The sequence below is a fragment of the Juglans regia genome, chromosome 12 (assembly GCF_001411555.2).
Source record: "Juglans regia cultivar Chandler chromosome 12, Walnut 2.0, whole genome shotgun sequence".
In the NCBI taxonomy this organism is placed as follows: domain Eukaryota; kingdom Viridiplantae; phylum Streptophyta; class Magnoliopsida; order Fagales; family Juglandaceae; genus Juglans; species Juglans regia.
The window spans coordinates 21,643,856-21,664,926 of record NC_049912.1 but is presented as its reverse complement, the minus strand read 5'-3'; the positions used below and the strand labels follow the sequence as shown (position 1 = coordinate 21,664,926).

The window sequence follows — 21,071 nt, the reverse complement described above, 5'->3', positions numbered from 1 at the left end:
CCAAACTATTAGGGGTGATACCCGCCCCCTAAGGGGCAAGGCCACCCCGCCCCCGCATATGCAAGGGTGGGAGTTTTTTCCCCAGACCCCGCCCCTGCATGGGCGGGGGCGGGGTCCCCCATCCGCTACCCGGGGTGCGGGGATGGACCCCCACCCGCTCGGGCCACTTTAAGTCCTAAATGGTCCAGAATCGATTTTTAGGCCATTTTGGGCCCATAATTCGTTTTGGGCCACTTTGAGCCCATTATTTAGATTAAAAAAAGTATAAATTTTAAAACAGAAAACAAATAATTTTTTTTTGATAAGTAGATATTAAGTTTCAACTATTAAATAATTAAATAATATTCATCATTAAGGCAGTAAGACACTATGCTAAAATAAATAGTTTACAATTATACAAATTAAGAAAACTAATAAACTATTACACTATTACAAACTCCTCTAAAAAAAATAAATATTACAAATTGTATAATTAACTATTGTAGCAACATTACATTAATTGTAAATTAACAAAATTGATTTCGGGGTGGAGCCGTAGCGGTGAGTTCACTGAGTTGTGTCGATTGTTGTGAGACTGAAAATCAATAAGTTAAAAATAAAAGTTAATAAGTTATCAAACCTGAAATATTAATAAGTTAAAAATAAAACAAATTAGAATTAAAAAGTTATAAAGATGAAACAAAATTTTAAATGTAAAAAACAATTAGGGGATAAATTATGCAAACCATGGCAATGGTGAGTCCAATACAAAGTCATACTGCATCGGAGGTAGCCGTAGACGTCGTCTCGTGTATCACTATAAGTATTAAATTTGAAATCAAATTAATGAATACCAATTAAATGAAAATAAATAAATTAAAATAAGAAATTAGAAAATAAAATTAAAATAAATATCAGATCCAGACTGATCCTCACCCTCCTCCTCATCACCCTCCTCCTTGACATTCATATATATATGTAAATATATACATTGTGTACTTTGGTTATAAATGTAATAAAGTATATTAACAACAAATACACTATATGTTGTTAATAAAGTATATTAACAAATATACAACATGAGGCAAGAAAATATAGATGTTTCTTTTATTCAAGTAAGGTGGAAAAGTTTACATCCAACAAATTAAAAAATATTAACGAAGAAATGAGAAATAAAAAAACAATATTGAATCTGCTTAGGGTTTTTTTTATTTTAATATTTCTGGATTCAATGGTCTTTGTCCCTATATGTGAGACATAAGATTAGATAGCAGGAGTTTAAAATTTTTGGACTCTTATCTTCTTCTTTTTTTTCTTTTTCTTTTTATAAACATATCTTTTGGGATATTGAGATGTATGCTTAATTATATATAGGCAATATCTATGAAGGATTGCATTAAGGATAAAATAAATGACATATATACAACGTCCAGCAGGGAAAAAAAAGAGATGGATAATATTTTTTCTTATAAGTTTTTGAAACAAGTTAGAAAATCCCCAATATTCTTTATCCGACCTAAAGTATAAATTAGTTAAATCATGTAGAGCAAAAATAAGCCTTTTAATTTCCTTGTTCAGAAATTTCATAAAATAACATCTAAAATCAAATATTACCTTTATTTTTAATATTTTATTTTTATGCATCATATATTGGTAGGGAAGAAATAAAGAAAGATATATATGAATCATCTCACATAATTCAATATCTAAAACACTTGTCCTAAAGAGCCTTGCTAGGCAAAATAAATTTTATAACCTATAACTTAAGTAAAAAAGTAGTAGTTGTGACACTACTATAAATTTTATATATGTATATATTACAAAATCTAAAATATTTTGTTTGCAAATTACTAGTGGGGTTATAAGTTATCGTGTCACCAATAAGTTGTATGATATATATTTTAGATTAATTTAAGTTGTATGAAACCCTAAATTAATTTAGGGGTTTCAATCCGAATTAATTAGAGTCTTAGACACAATCAAATCCAATCCAATCCGAAATAATTACAGAAATGAGAAAACAAACATAATTCACATGCACGGAGTCACAGACTCATTCAAATTTCAAACCAAACCACATGCACAATCTAAGCTCCACAGCACACAATTCACAAAAGTCTCATCCTCCATCTCCGATAAACCTCATCCTTCCTCCAATCTCCATTAAAAATATAAATCACAAAAAAATAAAATGGGATAGGGTTTCTTACATTATGATCTTCAGTGACGGAGATGCAGAGAGAGGGACCAGATGCGAGTCGTGCGACGGCGACGTTGAAGGAGACGTTGGTCGCTGGGTGCGGCGCCGGGAACTCAGAGAAAGGGAGAGATGAGCAGCGGTCTGAGTCACTGGGAGGCAGAGACAGAGAGAAAGGTTTATATATATATATATTATAATATACATGGGCGGGGTGGGGCGGGTGTCACCCCCATCCCGCACTCGACCCCGGACATACGGGGTGGTCCGCCCCGCCACACGGGTGCTGGGCGGAAGCGGGTCGGGGCAACAGGGCCCCGCCCCTGCTGCCCACCCTTACAAACTATATTACTATTCATTTTAAGTTTTTTCATCTTCAATCATATTTGTTAATTAAACATATTTTAAATGATTTTATTTGAAGTTTTATCAATATTAATTACACTTGCTAATGAACTAATACATTGATCACTTACACATCAAATCAACAACGAGATTATAAAATCAAATAACTACTAAATAGTCTCGAAATGCGGGTTAAATAGTATTTTCATTTCAATTAAGATTAGTGCGTACGTAAACAATTGTAATCATACAGCATGTTATATCATCCATACTCCGGATGAATATAATAATGAGTAATATTATATATAATTATAGAGTGCGTAAATATCATATAATTATTTTAAAAAATAGTGAGATTTATTATTAAAAAATTATTATTTTTTTATATAGATATCATATTTATTTGTTTTAAATTAATTGCACGGTACCTGTAAACTCACGACTGTAATTATCATTTTTTTATAATAATTTTCTGATAAAATCTAGGACGAACATCGAACATTATTTCTCTCATTTAAATTAGGCATGGTGATGTGAAAGTATCACCTTCCTCATCAAAATGATTACAACCATGATAGTGAGCAACAAAACACCATCCACTTTGCTTGTGAGAGAGAGAATTGACAGCCCACTCATTAATCCAAAAACATTACTAAGTGCTATGCTAACTAATCACTCTTTCCTGTCTGTTTGATTATTGTTGTTTTGGGTCTGCCTATGATAACCACTCATTGCCCATATCCTTTAAGGAAGGATTCCTTCCTTTTACCTCCCAAACACAATCAGTCTCTCACAAACTCTTGAAATATGTTATTGTTTTATAGTTCCAACATTGCCAGTGAATTTTTGGTTGGACTAAAGTGAGATCATGACATGACTCATCACAGTATTTATATTCTCCATAGGTTACCATCCAAATCAAGATCTTATAAAATTACTATTCAAACTTCAAAATCTAGAGGTGGGGAAACGAACTTTTCGAAGTCTATTTTATATTTTTTAAATATTTAATATTGTCTGAGAAATCTATTTAAATATGAGTAATGTTATATATAATCGTAGAGTGTAAAAGTATCGTGCAGTCACTTTAAAAAAGAATAGTGTCTACTATTAAGAAATTAATTCTTTTTATATAAATCTCGTATTTATTCATTTTTTCAAAATGATTATATGGTATTTGTATATTCACGACTGTAACTATCATTTCTCGTCAAATATTTATAAATGTTTTAAGACCCATTTTATACTCGAGTTGGAATAAGAATTTTAAGGATACTTTTGAATTGTTCCAAAAGTAAAGTGTCATCAGTATCATGTGAAACAAATGATGCTCCAAACATGACTGGAATCTGTCCATAATGGGCAACCTTTTTTGTATGGGGCAACATAATATATATATATATATATATATATATATATATATATATATAAATAAAAGAATCCTACGTTTTTTATTTGGATATGAAGAGGAGTGTTGCTTGGTTGTAATGATTCGGTGTTGACAGAAGGTGGAGAATAACAACATATTGGCCAAAAATTTAGAGATTTGTCCATACGTAGGCTCTGGCCTTCAAAACAGCCTACCTTTAATTAGCAAACATATCTATTATCTCAATGAAAGGGTACAACCATTACCGAATGATTAGTGAATAATATAATTAGAATTTTATTTAAATATTATAAAAAATATAAATTTTTAATTAATAAATAATGCAACATGTCATACATTACATACTCTTGTTGCTTATTAAAATGAAATATTACGACATATATTTCGTGACAAACCTTTGAGCATTAGCATTGGATGCATTGAAGTATTTATTAAAAAATATATATATGAACTTCTAGGATCTACATGCCCATTGATCTTAAAAAAAGTGAGGTTGACTATGAAAAAGTTATTTTTTTCATATTAGTTTTGGATTTTTATTTTTATTTTAAATTGAGTGTGCGCAGCTTGCACACTTTAGATCTGTATAAATTATTTTTCTACATTTATTGGAATACCGTAACCTATTTATCCCATAAACTAATCTTATAATAACACTTGAATTTATACATAGTCCAATGTAGAATTCATAAGAATTACTAATCAAATGTCTTTTCTAGCTAAATTCTAACTAAAAATTTATACAAACGAATGGAAATGCCAAGCGATTTTATTTTAGGAAAAAGTTTTTATTTTGGGAAAGATTTCAGTCTGCAGAAACCAACTCAATGACTTCAACTTTGTAACTGTTCTGGGGCCTTTGTATTCTGTTACTGCAGAAACCTGGATTTCAGCCTCTCTGCATTAAGATTCTTCATCCGGCAGTCCAAACGCAGAAGAATCGTTGCATTCACCAACAACCACTCTCACTCTCAGGCATTCACTGTATAATGATTGCAGAAAATTAAGTAAAACCTCACTGTCAAACTCAAACATATGCAAAATCATGGCCTTGAAAAGTGAAAACAGGCTATAATTAAATATCTCTAAATATATTTAATCCACATTATTTAGCAAAAAAAATGTATCTTTAGTCCTTGTTCAAACTCTTTAATTTATAAATTATAGTAGACTGTGATGTGGGGGTGAGAAGAAAGAGATGAAAGGAGGGAGAACTTTGGAACCTTATCTTGGAATAGAATAGTGTTATTATAATCCAAGCTAGCCTCTCTTGGTGCTTCTAAAGAGACCACCAACCATTTTCCGCCACTCGTAGAACCACCCCTATCTACTTGGGAAAAGCCAACAATCCTGTTCTTCTGCAATATCAACCACTATTATTATAAGGGCGTCCCCGACCCAAGAGGCCACTTGGCTCCTCTCTCTCTCTCTCTCTCTCTCTCTCTACGAAGGCAGCTTCCGGCCAAACACACCAGCCTTCCGGCATTCCTGAGGTATGCTCTTTACTCAACTCTTGGCCTTCTCCCTTATCAAACCGCTTTATACTAGTGAGAATCACTCTTTTATGGAGTAATGGGGCTGCAGGGTTTGTTTGCCAGACACCCATGTAACAATGTCTGACATATTTGGTCTTAAACTTGCCTGATTCCGGCGAACTGGTTTCCAATGTTTGGCACCTACCCATTTAATGCAAGTCTACATTTTTTTTTCTTCTCTCTTTTGTTGAATACATCACGTCATAAATTCAAGACTTTTGTTCTCAAGTGGGTTCTAAAAATCTGCATCATCGGAGAAAGAGAAACGTGGTATACATTATCCATGAGTGTCTGCTAGTGGCACTATAATCACTATTGGTTCAACACTTTCTGAAGGTTTTTTTTTTTTTTTATTCTCTTCATCTTGATATCATTATTATTTTTCCTGTAATTGGATAGCTTCTAATTGAAAAGAACAAAGGAAATAAAGGAAAAGAAAACAAGTTGTTGAGAATTATTCCCAAGCATGCCTGGTCCACTTGAAGGATGGTAGGGTACTTGGGTATATATGCCAATGAATAAGGTCTTCTGTGCAAAAAAGGGGAGGGGGGTCAACCATGCATGATTAGTGGCTACAGAGTATAGCAATGTTGGACTTGATACTTTAACAATATAATTTTTCTACAACTTGTCCTTGGCAGGTGTGACATTTGACTTCTGCATTTTCGTTTTCTATTCTATTCTTTGTAACCAATTTGCAGAATAGAAAGAGGGCATAAAGGGATTTTTGGACGTAAGATTTTTTTTTTTTTTTAAATTTCTTAGAAAATTTTAAATATGGGTTTTGTAGAAATTTGTATAAATGATGGATCGGTTAAAAATATGTTTGGATTGAGAAAAATTTTAAGAAATGTTTGTTGGGATTTGAAAATATAGTGAGACTCATTAAAATTATATTTGGAAAGAATATTTTTGTGAGAGGTTTTTTTGAATTTTGTTAAAGTTGTTTCGGTTTTTGTTTGTTATGAAAATCGAGGGAAGATGTTTTGATAATTGATTTTTGTTTTTGTTTAAATATATTTGATAATTGATTACCAAATAGAGTAATGATCATCTAAAAGTCTTTTACAACTTTTGATAACTTATTTTACAATCAACCGATGCAAGCGTGCTACTTCATTAAAAATGATTCAATTTCACAATGTTGTAAGAGAGTTATAGGTTAATCATTTTCTTAACAAATATGCCATAATTCTTTTAGTTGTAAGGTGTTCATTTTACATGACATTTAGTTGTAAGGTGCTGTGATGGTTCGGTCAGAACGATCGAGTTGATTTTTTCAGTGGGAGCATGGAAATCTTGATTTAGTGAAAGTGACAATAACCACATTACGTGACATTTAATTATTGAATAACTGTTTTCAAACAAATAGAACGTTTTTCCTTCTGATCTATTTCGGTTATTGGAATATTGCATATTTTCAGCCGAAGCAGGTGAAAATGGCACATATTTTGGCTCCCTCAACGCAATGGCAGATGAGAATCACAAAGAATCCCGCAAATGCAAGTCCTATGACAGCAAAGATGTGGGGCTCTCTGTTATTGAAACAGAACAAGAAAGGCTCATCTAAAAGCTCAGCTAAGTTTCGGGTTTTTGCTCTGAAGTCTGAGAACAGCACTATCAACAGGCTAGAAAGTCTGCTAAATTTGGATCTCCCTCAATATACCGACAAAATCATTGCTGAATACATTTGGTATATATTCTATGCTAACATATGTTTGTAAGCAATTTCTGGTTCAGCTAAATCCATGTGAGCACTCCTTAACTTCTAAAATAATGTATGATCATTTGGAAACAGGATTGGAGGGTCGGGGATTGATCTGCGTAGCAAATCAAGGGTATGTTAATGTTAATGATATGATAAGTTAGAATGCAAGTGTGATTTCATTGGGAATGTTTTTTTTTTTTTAATTTTATTTGTTTAGTTATTTATTTATAGTTGAACATGCCTGAACATTGGTATTCTTATTACTTTCTTTTCAAATTTTCAGACAATTTCCAAGCCTGTTGAGCATCCATCTGAACTTCCCAAGTGGAACTATGATGGATCAAGTACTGGTCAAGCTCCGGGTGAAGATAGCGAAGTAATTATATAGTAAGATCTTAGAAACAATATGACATTTTTAATTTAAGCCTTTATTAGACCATAAGCTTGGCCTCATGTTTTCTCCAGCCCTCAAGCAATTTTTAAGGACCCTTTCCGTGGCGGTAACAATATCTTGGTAAGTAAGCATTTAATTCTGAATTATTCTGATTATAGATCAACCAGAACGCTGGATTTGTCTCTATTTTTTTTTTTTATTGATCTCATCCTTTTGCTTTAAAAGGTAATATGTGATGCATACACACCGGCAGGTGAGCCTATCCCAACAAACAAACGCCACAGGGCTGCTGAGATCTTCAGTAACAAGAAGGTTGTAGATGAAGTTCCATGGTTAGTCTCTTCTCATGATTTTAGTCTTAAGTCTAGCTTCCCATGCTTTACAATCAAAATGCGTGTGAAAGGGAGCCACATTATAATCACTCCACTATGTTGAGAAGGTCTGATATACAAGTGAATATGCGCTTTTTAGTGTTGACAACGATGATAATGGAATGCAACAATTAACAGTGCATTACATATTTTTTGTTGAACAATGATCAAATATACGTTTCTGGCGGACTTTGTTTATGTTAATTCATAGTGAACAAATACAATGCTCATATGCGTTTTAGCTGGCAAAATATTTTATACATGAACAACTAATCTGATGAGATATCTGGCTAATAACTCAGGTATGGGATAGAGCAAGAGTACACCTTACTTCAACAAAACGTGAAATGGCCATTAGGTTGGCCTGTTGGAGGCTATCCTGGTCCTCAGGTACTATCAATTTGTATTATGCTGATTGTGATTACAGGAATCTGTGAAGTTGATCTTGGTTTTATTATATGACACAAATGTATATGATGCTTCTATGTTTGTTTCAGGGTCCTTACTACTGTGGTGCAGGGGCAGACAAATCATTTGGCCGTGACATATCAGATGCTCATTACAAAGCTTGCTTGTATGCTGGAATTAACATCAGTGGTACAAATGGGGAGGTTATGCCTGGCCAGGTTCTCCTCTCATCCTCCTCTGCTTATGTTGTGGATGAAATCATGTAAAGTTAATCACTACTGATTTTTGTGATTGCTTTTCAGTGGGAGTATCAAGTAGGACCTAGTGTGGGAATTGAAGCTGGAGATGATATTTGGTGTTCCAGATACATTCTCGAGGTAATACTTTCCCTTTTACTTTTGTGTGTACACAGACTTGGAAGAAGCCACTTTAATGAGAAAGACCTTAATGTCCACAAATGACCAATTCGGAACACTTGGTGCATAAAAGTGCATACCACTTATAACACCCAAGACGTTCCTTTTCTGCTTATGCTTAAATTTGACAAGTTTAAAACTGCTATTCTAAAGAATTTTCATTTAGTCAATAACGTTGAACTTACTGGCAGGTTTTTGTCCAAAGACTTCTTTTATTGTTCTTAGGTAATGGGTACTGTCAATGATATCTATATATAAGATATTTATCATGTTTGTGTACACCTCTAACTGAACTCTAACACCCCTCTCCTCTGTGGGCCCTGTGAAAATGAAAAAGGGGAACAAGGTAGAGGAACTAAAAATAAAAAATTCAATCAATTTGCTTTTTTTGCTTTATGCACTTGCAACCTTTTCTTTTGAACCTGCCAGATTGTTATTATCACAACAAAATGATTTGCAACCATTACTTATAAAAAAAAAAAAAAATGATTTGCAACCATAAGTTACATATAGTGAATCAGATATCAAGCATGTAGCTAATGAGCTGGGGAGCCAGTGGTTTAGGATTTGCCTTTGGTTCATGATCACGTGGTGGAACAATTATCTGTGTGTCTATGCCGGTTTGTCTGTTCTACCATTGAGTTACTTATCTCTCGTGTCTCCTGTCTTACAGAGAATTACAGAACAAGCTGGTGTTGTTCTCTCACTCGATCCAAAACCAATAGAGGTAATAAACGACTCTCATTCTGTACTTCTTAATTTATACTAGTCGGTGAGATATCTATGTGACATCTGCATTAACAGGGTGATTGGAATGGTGCCGGATGCCACACAAATTACAGGTACTTGAATCTGCTGGCTTTGTTTTCCTTTAGTTTTTAGTTTGGTTCTTTCTGCTTTTGCTCCATCTTGTATCTCCTCTCTTCTGGCCCAAAAGGGTGAAAAGGAATGGACAGGATTCTGTCAGTTAAATCATAATATTTATACATGGAAAGCATGCTAGTCTATCTGATATTGACCCATTGTTGGTTTGCAGTACAAAGAGCATGAGGGAGGATGGAGGCTTTGAAGTTATAAAGAAGTCAATTTTGAATCTGTCACTTCGCCACAAAGAGCATATCAGTGCCTATGGAGAAGGAAATGAGAGAAGATTAACAGGAAAGCATGAAACAGCTGACATTAACACATTTTCTTGGGTACACTCTTCTCCAAACTATTTATAATGAAATTTAAAAAATTAGATAATAAGAAACTTTTCATTCTTTCATCTATAAAATCTATTAAAACTTGAATCTGCAGGGAGTGGCTAATCGTGGTTGCTCCATCCGTGTTGGACGTGAAACTGAGAAGCAAGGCAAAGGTACCACTTCAGCAGTACTGCAAGAATTCTATTGAAGGCTATGACTTCTCAATTTCTATCATATTCTAAATACAAAGAACACTGATCATTTGCAGTTCTTTAAGTGATGCTATGACTATGATGACAAATGCCATCATCATCATCATCATTTGTCATGATGATGGCAAATGCCTAGGGGTTGACTCAAGTGGGAAAGGCCTTGGGCTTGGGGGTATGCTCTCCCTAGGTCTAAGGTTCAAATCTCTTTAGGTGCAAACAATCTCTAGGGGCCATCGGTCTGAGGGATTTTCCCCTTGAATTACCTGAGGTGCACTTGCTGGAAACTCCTTGCCGAGGGCCTATGCACTCTTAGGATTAGTCGGGACACTGTTCCGAAAACCTGGTGCCAATAAAAAAAAAAAAAAAACTATGATGACAAATGCCTTGTTCAGCTTCAGTTATCTGCTGCAATTGAAACAAATATATAGAAAGCATTCTTCAAATCTGTGAAAGGCATTATTTTATGCATTCGGGTTCACTTTGTCAAATTGATTGCATTTGTTTCAAATTCCTAATGCTGTTTCCCTATTTTCATCATTTTCTTTCTCACCCTGCATTGATTAATTTTCCCCATTTTAAACTTTAGGATTCTGATACGATTGCTGTTTTGTTGCTCGTTTGTTTTCACAATTTATCTCATTTCATCTAATTATTACAATTTTTTCAAATTTCACATAAAATTAAATAAACAATTCAACTTTTTTAAATTTTGAAATAAAAATAATATTAAAAATATATATTTTAATAATATTTTATTCAACTTTTAACTTTAATCTCAATTCCTTTCATCTGCGAAAACAAATGTAACCTTTTTAACTTTGGTGTCAGGCTACTTGGAAGATCGGCGTCCAGCTTCAAACATGGACCCTTATGTTGTGACCTCGCTACTGGCAGAAACAACAATATTATGGGAGCCAACACTGGAGGCTGAAGCTCTAGCTGCTCAGAAGCTAGCATTGAATGTTTGAAGTCGATTGGTTCGACATAAGCTAAAGGCATTTAAGAAGGAAATCACTGGGAATTAGTAAATCCACATGCGGGGAAGCTTTTTCCCTTCTAAATTTCTTAGAGTTGATTGTTGTGATTTGTGAATAAGGGACCATGAAGTGACTGGTTGTACGTTCATGCCCAAACTCGTACATTAGTTTCTCAGATGGAAGACTGTCTTGAGCACCAGAATTGCATCATGAATTAGATCGACAGCTTATAAGCATTTTTCCTTTGGATGTATGCAACTTAAGTTCCCAGAATCAGTTCTTCTATAATGACTATTGGCTATTAATTTTCATTCCATAAATATTGTGGACCTATCTTTAGTCATTTTCACCTGTTCTAGTGATATGAACTTATGGGAATAGAACCTCTTTAATCTACAATCAATTTAAAAACTCACCTAAGAAAGTCAAAATTAAGCTAATGAAAAATTTAGACACGTTGAGGAATTCGTTTCAAGAATTTAGATTATATGAAAATTTAGACCTATTGAAGAATCTGTTTCAGGAATCTAAATTATAAGGAAAAACGCCACAAAGGTTGTAATTTGCTTTTGATAAGTTCAAAAGTTCATTCAAGAACAAGAGGAGATAAACTCAATTCACAATGAATAAATTCATCAAATTTTATAAACTAATTAAAATGAGGTTACAAATAGTATTTAAACCAAAACCTAATTAAAACCTTAACTAAAATAAAGTCATTTTTTTCAAAAATACCCTTGAATGAATAGTGTCGCAGCTAGAGTAACTTAGCTACAGTATTTGCTACAGTAACTTCTTGAAATCCTAGTTCAACAAAATAATAACTTTCTCAACATATCTTTGAATAGACGCCTCCCATAAGTCATTCTCATAATAAACTCAATTATTTTAAACTAATATAACAAATCCTTTAAATGAATTAAACAAGTTGAAAGTTTTGATTCTTGAAGTGCCCAAAGCCTTTAAGTTATGTTGTTGCCATCTTCCATAACTTGTCTAAAATGAATCAAAATTGAATCTTCATCCTTCAAGCCCATCTTAAATGTTGAGTTCTTGCTAGACTCGTCTCAAGTGGATTACACCAATTTTTATATTGCCTTCTTAATTTTCTTGACTTTTGATTTTATAATTGACACATCTGACACTTACAAAGAATCTTTAAAACTATGTCCATCTTGATGCTTATCATCTAGCGTAATATACTCATCTAGTGGCGTGCAAATACTCGATTTGAAAACAGGAAACCTACACAGAAAAGGAATGGAGCAAAGCTTTATTCTTTTATTTTGTTTGTTTAGCCAGGAAGAAAGATAATCCAGCTAAGTTGTACTGCAGATTGAAGATCAAACAAACAAGCCCTGTCTGTTGGATGATATAGAACTTAGTTTCAAACCAGGAAAGTTGACAGGGATTCTTTTCCCTTCCATGACGCAAGCCCCACGATGTAAAGGAATTTAAGCCTTGTCTTTGAATTAAAGACCCTCCATTTAACAATGTAAAGAAAGGAACATACGAGGAAAAGTAAATATATGGTGGGCCACTGCCACTCCCATCAGTCACTGTTTTGCTTATATATAAATCTCTCCTCGTGTCAAGAAGGGTCACCCAGTTCAGGCTTTTCTTTTCAATTTTTTTAACATCAGAATTCCATGGCTTCTGGAGGATCCAAATCAGCAGCCTCAGTCCTCCTAATAGTCAATCTTGTTCTGTATTTCATTGCAACTGCGATCGCTGTATGGGCTGTAAATCATGGGATTCAAAGATCTCGCGAGACAGGTAGTTCAGACAGCTCTGACATCATATATAAACTTAGTTGGACATGCATGTCTCACAATCATAACTTACAAATAGCATACGTGCATTACTGCAGCATCTGCTTTGTCTATTTCGGCACGCCTTTTTCCGATATTCATGCCAATCGGAAACACGGCGACCGGTTTCTTTGTGATTTTCTCCCTCATTGCCGGCGTTGTGGGCATGGCCACCTCACTTGCTGGACTTAACGATGTTGCTCAATGGAATGCGCCCAACTTACACGCAGCAGCATCCTCTTCTCTTGCAACTTGGGCTCTCACTCTACTGGCCATGGGGTAAATATATTATTTTGCTCAAATCTGTTCTCTTTCCCTTAGATTGTTGCAAACTCTAGTATTGAATTGAATGTTGCAGATTAGCGTGTAAAGAGATTCAACTTGGTTGGACAGATTCAAACCTGGTAAGACCTTTATTTTACACCCTGAAAAAAAATAGTTAAAAAGGATATTTATTTGAAAGAGAGTATTTATAGTTTGAGTAACGTTACATCCATAAATGAATTATACGAAATAATCTCGTAAATTGACGTGAGTTTATTTGATTTGTTAGATCTATTTTATAATAAAAATAACTTTACAATCTGACGAATCATATCAAACCACATCAATTTGTAGGATTATTTTTGTATAATTTCTTTATGGCAAGAATATTTTTATTATAGTTTTAAGGCATGCAAGTCATTCATATTTCCTTTAAAAAAAAATAGATAAATTTGAAATTTACATAAAAAAAATTATTTCTTTAATAGTATACTTCACTTTTTTCAAATACAGTGCACATGACTTGCACCCCTAGAATTGTATTTAGCATTAGTCTATTCAAAATGAGTCCAAGCCGCGTCCTGGTCCATCTGCCATCTACGGACTCAAGGAATGTCCAAATCATGTGTACGCCTATATAAAATAAGAGACATGTGCTTTAACTATAAAGAGATCTCACAAAAGTAAACTCATAAATTTTTTATTATAAAATAGATCTAACATATCATATAAAACTATATCAATTTGTGGATATACTTTTGTAACATCTCTTTATGTTTGTAGTACTTCTCATAAAAAAAACGACTAATCAATATTACAATTGGAATCCCTTTAAATCATTATAAAAAACAATAATTTATCATCCTAAGTAATGAATGATCCTATTCACCATCTTGGTAATACACGTAATGTCATTTTGTTTATATACAGAGGAGTCTAGAAATCATCATCATAGTTGTGAGTGCGACACAAATGTTTTGTATGGGTGCTATACAAGTTGGAGTTGAAGATGCTGTTGCACAACAAAGAGGCCACCCTTGAAGACTCTGAGCTCCAGTCTGCGACAATACTTAACTATCTGGCGATTCCCTTTCAGAAAAGTTGCATTTTCTGACTCTGGTTCTTTGGGATGATTTCCTTCAATTCTTTGATGTTTCAGTTTTTTCAGATGAGAGTTTCAGGTACTTGTTGCATGTCCATTGTCTTTTTGGTCTTAATTTTGAACGAGTTAATTAAGTCATGTGTTCCGACAGATAAAATCAATAGGATTGAAGAAAATAAAACTTCTTCCATATGCATCTATAAATAAGACTTCTAGCATTTTGGGAACAAAACTTCGCTACAAGAGATATACAGTCTTTTTGGCCACAAATAAAAAGTTCAATTATTTATAGATATAGTTGATGTCGGAATTTGACCCGACCGTCTACGGTTGGTCGGATGACCCGAAGACGGTGGATATGGAAGTACTATGCAATCATATACATATCTTTAGATGTCTTTCATACTCCTTAAAATATCAAATGTGGACTAACTTCCTTATTCTTTTTGCATATTCTAAGATCTCCAACCAACTACACAAGGCTTCGTTTGGTTTTTAAACATCTCTCAACTCATCTCAACTCATTATTACAATTTTTTCAAATCCCAACATAAAATATAATAAACAATTTAACTTTTTCAAATTCTAAAATAATAATAATATTAAAAAATAATATTTTAACAATATTTTATCATCTCAACTCAACTCAATTCAACTCACTTCAACATCCAAACGCAACCTTATTTGATTAATATTATAGGATATTTATAAAATTCGTGTACAATACACAAACAGATTTTTTTTTATTATCATTCAAATTTCTTCTATGCCCCGAGCATTTGAATAAAAGAGAATTTAATAACTTTCTTATAACTATCATAACTAATTATCTTGAGGGTTTATAAATGATAATCTCGAGATCATATATTTTTGACACATAAGTGTCTTACTATTTAAAAAAATATATATTGAAACGAATTATTAATAATGATTTATTGCATAAAATTCATAACGCACACAACATTTATTTATTTTTCGGTTTCAGGACATAAAATTCAGGCAATTCGGCATATGGCCCATTGACACATAAAACCCAGCAAGGGCAATTTTCCTTTGCGGTTAAGAGTCTCACCAATGAACTGTACGCAGCGGACCTTCCCAACGTTCACATTCCCCGCTAACCATTCTTCTCCCAAACGCCTAATTTCCCCCATTTTTACTCCCTTCATCTCCCAAACGCTCCCAAATCCCAGGCCCCTCATTTTCCCGTACAAAGCCCTCAAACCAGCGAAGAAGATAAGACTCCCAAGTAGAGCTTCCTTGAGCGATAATAGTGAATCCTGGAAATGGGTGAAGTGGTTGCCCACCGGAGCTCTCGCTGCCGATAAGGTTCTGAGGCTGATTGCGGGAGCGACCGCCAGCCCCATTTACCAGTTTGTATCGTCGCCCACCACTTTTCTTCATTCCGTGGATCCTCGAGTGAAACTGGTTTGTTCAAATTTTTTGGATAGTTTTGTGATTTTTTTCGTCTTCTTCTTTCCGTTTGATTGAGATATGTTGTAACGAAATTTTGTTTGGCTTATGGGGTTATTCAATTCAAGGGTTTTGAGTAGCTTTGATTATTGATGAACTCATTATAGAATTGGTAATATTTTTTGGAGTTTTTTTTAATATATGAATTACAGGGAAATGTGTTTATTCTAAAACATACGTCATTTATGAGCTTTAATTTTTGTTGGTGCTCAATGCTTAGAAACATTGAAGTTTGTAAATTGTAAGTTTTCCTCATAGTTTGTTTTCCTATTTGTTTTCTGTTTGCATTTTCCTCTTTTTTCTAAGCGAGCAATTCGAGGGTTATGAAACATTTCACGGATTATATGACGTCTGAAATTTAGTTTAGGCAGTTAAGTCGGGCGTGGCGGGGAGAGCAATAATACCGTATACTAAAGGTAGCGTCTTTTAGATTTTGTGAACGTCAATCTTGAAGATTAAAGTAAAATGCCAGTTAATACTTAGCTGGCTACTTATTTGCGAAGCTAAACAATTACCATCTGTCACGTATTAGCATTGAATACTGAACTATATAGAACTTTCGTGAAATAATTGACTGGTTGTGGTATTATTTTGTATTTTGAGCTTTTGTGTGTGTACATGTGTAGATATATGTGTGTTTGTGTGTGTGTGTGTGTGTGTGTGTGTGAGAGAGAGAGAGAGAGAGAGAGAGAGAGAGAGATTACCGGTGAAAGAAATTATAACGATGGTAATTTTGCATGACAAACAAGTGAAGAGAAAGGAACAAATTGGTTCTGTAGATTCTAGTTTTGTTTTCTTTCTTCCATTAATTTTATAATGTGGTAATATCAAGTTGCTTGGCTTTTCAGGTATGGCTTTTGGCTCTGGTGGTTCTACCAGCAAGGTCACATGTAATAATGCGTTTAGGACTTGTGATATACTTGACTTTTCTGTCAATATGGGTTCTCCCAAGACAGGTTTGGATGGTGAGTACTAACCTTTTACTTATGAAGTTCAAGAAGCCGGTTCTAACTCGACAAAACTTTTAGATATTCTTATGTATTTCTTAGTTGAGAAATCTTGTCATTAAAGCCTCTAACTACATTCCATTCTAAATTCTAAAGCATGAGGAAGTGGTTATACATTGATCAATATTTTTGGATCTACTTGGACAATTGTTGATCACGAAATTTAGCTATTTGAACTTGTTAAAGAAACTGAATCAGAGCGCACAGAATAAGGAAAGTTGGATCACATCCTGGGTTTGTATATATTGTTTTATTAGAACCCAAGTGTGTACTTTCATGCAAGTTCCTCTGCTGCAGTCATGATACGGTAAGCTTAAGTTGTCTTGTCTGTTATAGACATGGTGGGTATGGGAATGCTGGGAATGAGGTATTCTGCTTAAGTTTTTGAGATTTGAGCCAATAAGTTCAGGTTCCACTAAAATAAATTTAACATGTAAGACACAATTCTTCTTGGACTTGACACCTTTTTAAACTGCTGCCTCCATCTCAGAGTCACTGCTCCCCTCCTTTTGATTTCTGCGTAATCGTTGTTTATACTCTTATATAATGGTTATCCTTATTCTATGCTCTGTGATCTAATTCAAAAGTTGCGTACCAGTGGATCTGTAATGATTTGGCTTATTTATAGGTTGATGTGAGTAGAAGCATGTATAATCATCATAGTTATTGTTGTTTGCAACTTATCAAAATGTTATTTTTGCTTGTAGTTCAAACTTGTATATTCCTTTTTTTTTCTTGTAAAAGTGCATAGTAATGCATATACAAGTGTCTGTTTTGAATGTGCTGATGTAGCGAAGAATATCTTGCTAATTATTTAACAACTATTGTAGGACCAATTGGGAAGAGTGTATCTGCTTTCAGGAATTTTATTTCTTATGTTGGGGTTGGGTTCAGATGGTGTACCGCCCCTTGTCCAGTTGAGAACCCCTCCACCTTCGATGATGGGATTGCCTAATCTTCCTGCTTCTTTGGGAGGTTACTCATATTTAATTATGAAGTTGGGACCATTTCAATTTACAAGAAAAGGCTTGTCGGTAGCAAGCACTGCTGCGTGTTTAACATTCACTGTAAGTTTTGCAACTTGTCTAGGTTCTGACCTTTTTGTCACCCACTAATTAACTTGTTTATACTCTTGCCTTTCATTCATTTGGGATTTGTGTTGATGTCTCAGAAAATGATGATGTTATAAGCTAGTATTTGGAGGCTCAATAATACGTTTATTTATGACTGGAATGCTTGCCACTGAAAGAGAGAGTTAATGAGTCTACGATCATCTTGAAATTTATATGTGGGTTCATCAAAGTGATTTCTAAAAAAATATTTTTGTAAGCAATCGAAGAATTTATTAGGAAATGCAAAAGGTTACTATTTAAAAAAAGAGGCATTCAAAGCATAGCCCAAGTACACAAAAAGTATAGAAGAGGAAAATATATATATAAGTGATTTAGAATAGACTAATAATGAGCACTCTCAAAGACATAATGCCTTGATTTTTCTGAGGATTAGGTCTCTGTTTTTCTGAAAGGTCTTCCAAAGTGCAAGCCTTTGCCTGACAACCACTACCCCTGAACAACTTGCATTTGGGTTGCGGTGGTTTATGCTTCCTTTGACATGTATTGGTGTCCCAGTGGCTGAAATTATTCTTACCCTCATGCTTTCATTGAGGTTCGTCAGTCTAGTGTTTGACGAGGTAAGAGAAGACACATTTAACAACTCTTGTGCTGAAACTTTGTAATATTTGGATTTTATTTCAAACCCATTCATATTGATATTTATACTCCTGGAATACCCATGCAATTTGTTTCCAGGTCCGTAATGTTGCATTGGGAATTGTTTCTCGTAGGATAAATTGGCAGCAATTGACGATGATGGAGACAATTGATAGTAAGCTTTTAATTGAAAAAATATTATGTGATGGCTAAATGCCACTTTTAAATAAATTTTGTGCCAGTTGTATGCATGTATGTTCTTGACCCCTCAATGTCATGAGCATTCATTAGGGAATTTTGTTGTATCAAATCCCGTTTTGCCTGTGTATTATTATCAATTTGATTATTACATATTTTCCTAGACTCTCTTGCTTTGGAAAAGGTGTCTCATCGATGTCTTGAAAGTGATAACTCTGGTACTTTGCTTTTTGCCTTTTCTCACGTTAAAACAAATGGTAATGTCTCCCTGAGTTGCATTTTGTTTGTGGATTTCATACACGAGGGAGCAGGCAGTTGGCTTAATTTTGAAGGATAAAGCATTTTCTGTTCCTCACAGCAAAATAACATTTTAAAACCGTGTGGAACAATTCGATACTTCAATTTAGCATGACCTGCTTGAAAAGTTTAACCTTCAAGCTGAGTTAACTTGCGACACTCATTAGTTGATACCGACTGAACTATATCTCCTTGGTGTTCCTTTCTCTTATTATTGTCTTCATATTATCTATCACCAGGCTCTTTCTGTGGTAGGTCAGTATCTGTGCATGCAAATGCAGCCAGTCATTGTTCTTTCTTGAATATTTTTTTACATACTGTAACCTTCATTTTAGTCAGTTGTGGCGTTATATCTCAAGGAATGCAAAGGTCGGATCAATCGGACCAGCCCCATGTTATAATTGAAGAACCACTTATTTTTTAAGCATTTTTATGCAATAGAATCTGTCGCAAGGAACATTAATCATATAGTGTGATGAGATGGTTACTAATTGATAATCTATGTGATTGTGTCTGGTGATATGCTTCCACATTATGATGCTTACTTGCTTCATATGCTTTGTGTTGCGGTTTCTTTTTAATCTATCATATTGTGTCTGCTTGAACATGCTTTCAGATTATGATGGTTATTCTTTTATATGCATAATTTTTGCAGTTTTCTTTATCTACATGCGCCGGATCTTCAAAAATATTTTTAGCCATGCAGAGCAGATTTCCCAGGTTTATGCTTTCACCTAGACACTAACTATTTTTAACATTTTTTTTTCTACTGTGATATATGAAGTATGCATCCAGCAAAGATCATTATTTGAAGAGCCTTGCTTGAATGTGTTTGAATGTTCATAAAAACATAAGGAAAAGTCTGCTTAAAAGTCCTACAAATTTCCTGTGTTAAGAGGCCTTCAAGTATTTAACCAACGAGTCCAAATGCCCATCATAAGTCCATGTACATTTAAGAGCACTATCAAGCTTTTGAGATAAGACTAGGGGATGCATAACCTCTTGTGGCCAATCTGCATCAGGGTTTCAAGTTTCTATTATTTCTATGGCTTTTACAGGCAATGATCATCAGAGGATTTAGAGGGGACAGCAACACGCATAAAATTCACTTTCTTTCAGACTCGTCCATTGGTATGGCGGATATTGTTTCTTTGCTGTTCCTAGTTGGTGTTACAGGTGCTGCCCTTTTGTCTGATTACTTCCTTGTGTGATACTCACGCCCACTTGCTCACTTGCTCTGGTAAGTTCTCTGCTTCTAAGATTTTACTGTGAGTTGGAGTGGATTTTATTATTTTTGTGCACTTTAGTCACTTTGATTGATTTGGTTGGCAGGTAACGGAGCTTCTCGCTGTTTTCGAGACTAAACATCTATTTGGACTCGTCCCCTTTATCTTTAGTGGGGATGCATGTCACTTTACAACTTGTTAACTTTTGCAATTTATTATTTTCAAATTCACAATTCATACAGAGAAGCATTTAGAGGTTATCGACAGTGCCTGCCAACCAAATTACAAGTTGTTTATCTAATATATAAGTTAACAAGTCATTTCTCAATCTCGATTGTATCTATAGCAGCTCTCAATCCTTACCTTTGGAGTTCTAAGGTTTGGCTGCTGTTGATTTGTACTGCAAGATAGTTCGTTCACGACATCATGTAATGTTTCTTGAAAGTATACATTAGCTAGTTTTATTAGGTTGCAACTTAGAAAAGCGCGTAACGAAAAATGAGAAACATTGTATAGCCTGTAGACATCCATCCTGACCTCACTCAACTCAACTCCAAACAGTGTTGATCCCAACTCTTGGAGTACACTTGGCTAGCCAACTATATATGTTTTTTTGCAATCGTTATTGTTTTGTTGTTGATGAAATCGGGGTGGAGTTTCCACAATTCTCATTGTTTCGTTGATTCCGTACACACTTCACATAGGGAAGTTGAGAGAACGTGAGGGTGAATGGAGAAAAAGAAATTGGTGGCGAGGCTGAATGGAGGCAGAGATGGCTTATCAGGTAGGAAGTCGAAAGTCATCGGGTTCTCTCTCTTCTGCACCACCATAGCCACCACCCTAATGCGCAAATACTAGGAACTTT

General features: G+C 34.5%; 3 protein-coding genes across 3 annotated transcripts; all 3 read left to right on the top strand.

Annotated features, from left to right (window-relative positions):
* Nucleotides 1-5,137: 5,137 nt before the first annotated feature.
* LOC109005909 (glutamine synthetase leaf isozyme, chloroplastic-like) lies at nucleotides 5,138-11,450 on the top strand. Its single transcript, XM_018985000.2, has 14 exons — nucleotides 5,138-5,404; nucleotides 6,871-7,139; nucleotides 7,245-7,284; nucleotides 7,438-7,541; nucleotides 7,620-7,668; nucleotides 7,774-7,880; nucleotides 8,222-8,309; nucleotides 8,417-8,545; nucleotides 8,630-8,704; nucleotides 9,417-9,470; nucleotides 9,548-9,585; nucleotides 9,780-9,939; nucleotides 10,043-10,103; nucleotides 10,971-11,450. Exons 2-14 carry the CDS (start codon nucleotides 6,886-6,888, stop codon nucleotides 11,108-11,110), a joined length of 1,299 nt encoding a protein of 432 aa, XP_018840545.1. The 5' UTR covers nucleotides 5,138-5,404; nucleotides 6,871-6,885; the 3' UTR covers nucleotides 11,111-11,450.
* Nucleotides 11,451-12,738: 1,288 nt separating this feature from the next.
* On the top strand, nucleotides 12,739-14,507 carry LOC109005914 (membrane protein PM19L-like). Its single transcript, XM_018985003.2, has 4 exons — nucleotides 12,739-12,895; nucleotides 12,990-13,209; nucleotides 13,289-13,334; nucleotides 14,125-14,507. The coding sequence occupies exons 1-4, from the start codon at nucleotides 12,769-12,771 to the stop codon at nucleotides 14,233-14,235; spliced, it is 504 nt and encodes a 167-aa protein (XP_018840548.1). The 5' UTR covers nucleotides 12,739-12,768; the 3' UTR covers nucleotides 14,236-14,507.
* An 805-nt stretch (nucleotides 14,508-15,312) lies between these two features.
* Nucleotides 15,313-20,825, top strand: LOC109005916 (protein ABCI12, chloroplastic). Its single transcript, XM_018985005.2, has 8 exons — nucleotides 15,313-15,724; nucleotides 16,618-16,734; nucleotides 17,607-17,843; nucleotides 18,302-18,466; nucleotides 18,585-18,660; nucleotides 19,636-19,700; nucleotides 20,039-20,220; nucleotides 20,313-20,825. The coding sequence occupies exons 1-7, from the start codon at nucleotides 15,371-15,373 to the stop codon at nucleotides 20,189-20,191; spliced, it is 1,167 nt and encodes a 388-aa protein (XP_018840550.1). The 5' UTR covers nucleotides 15,313-15,370; the 3' UTR covers nucleotides 20,192-20,220; nucleotides 20,313-20,825.
* The last annotated feature ends 246 nt before the right edge of the window (nucleotides 20,826-21,071 follow it).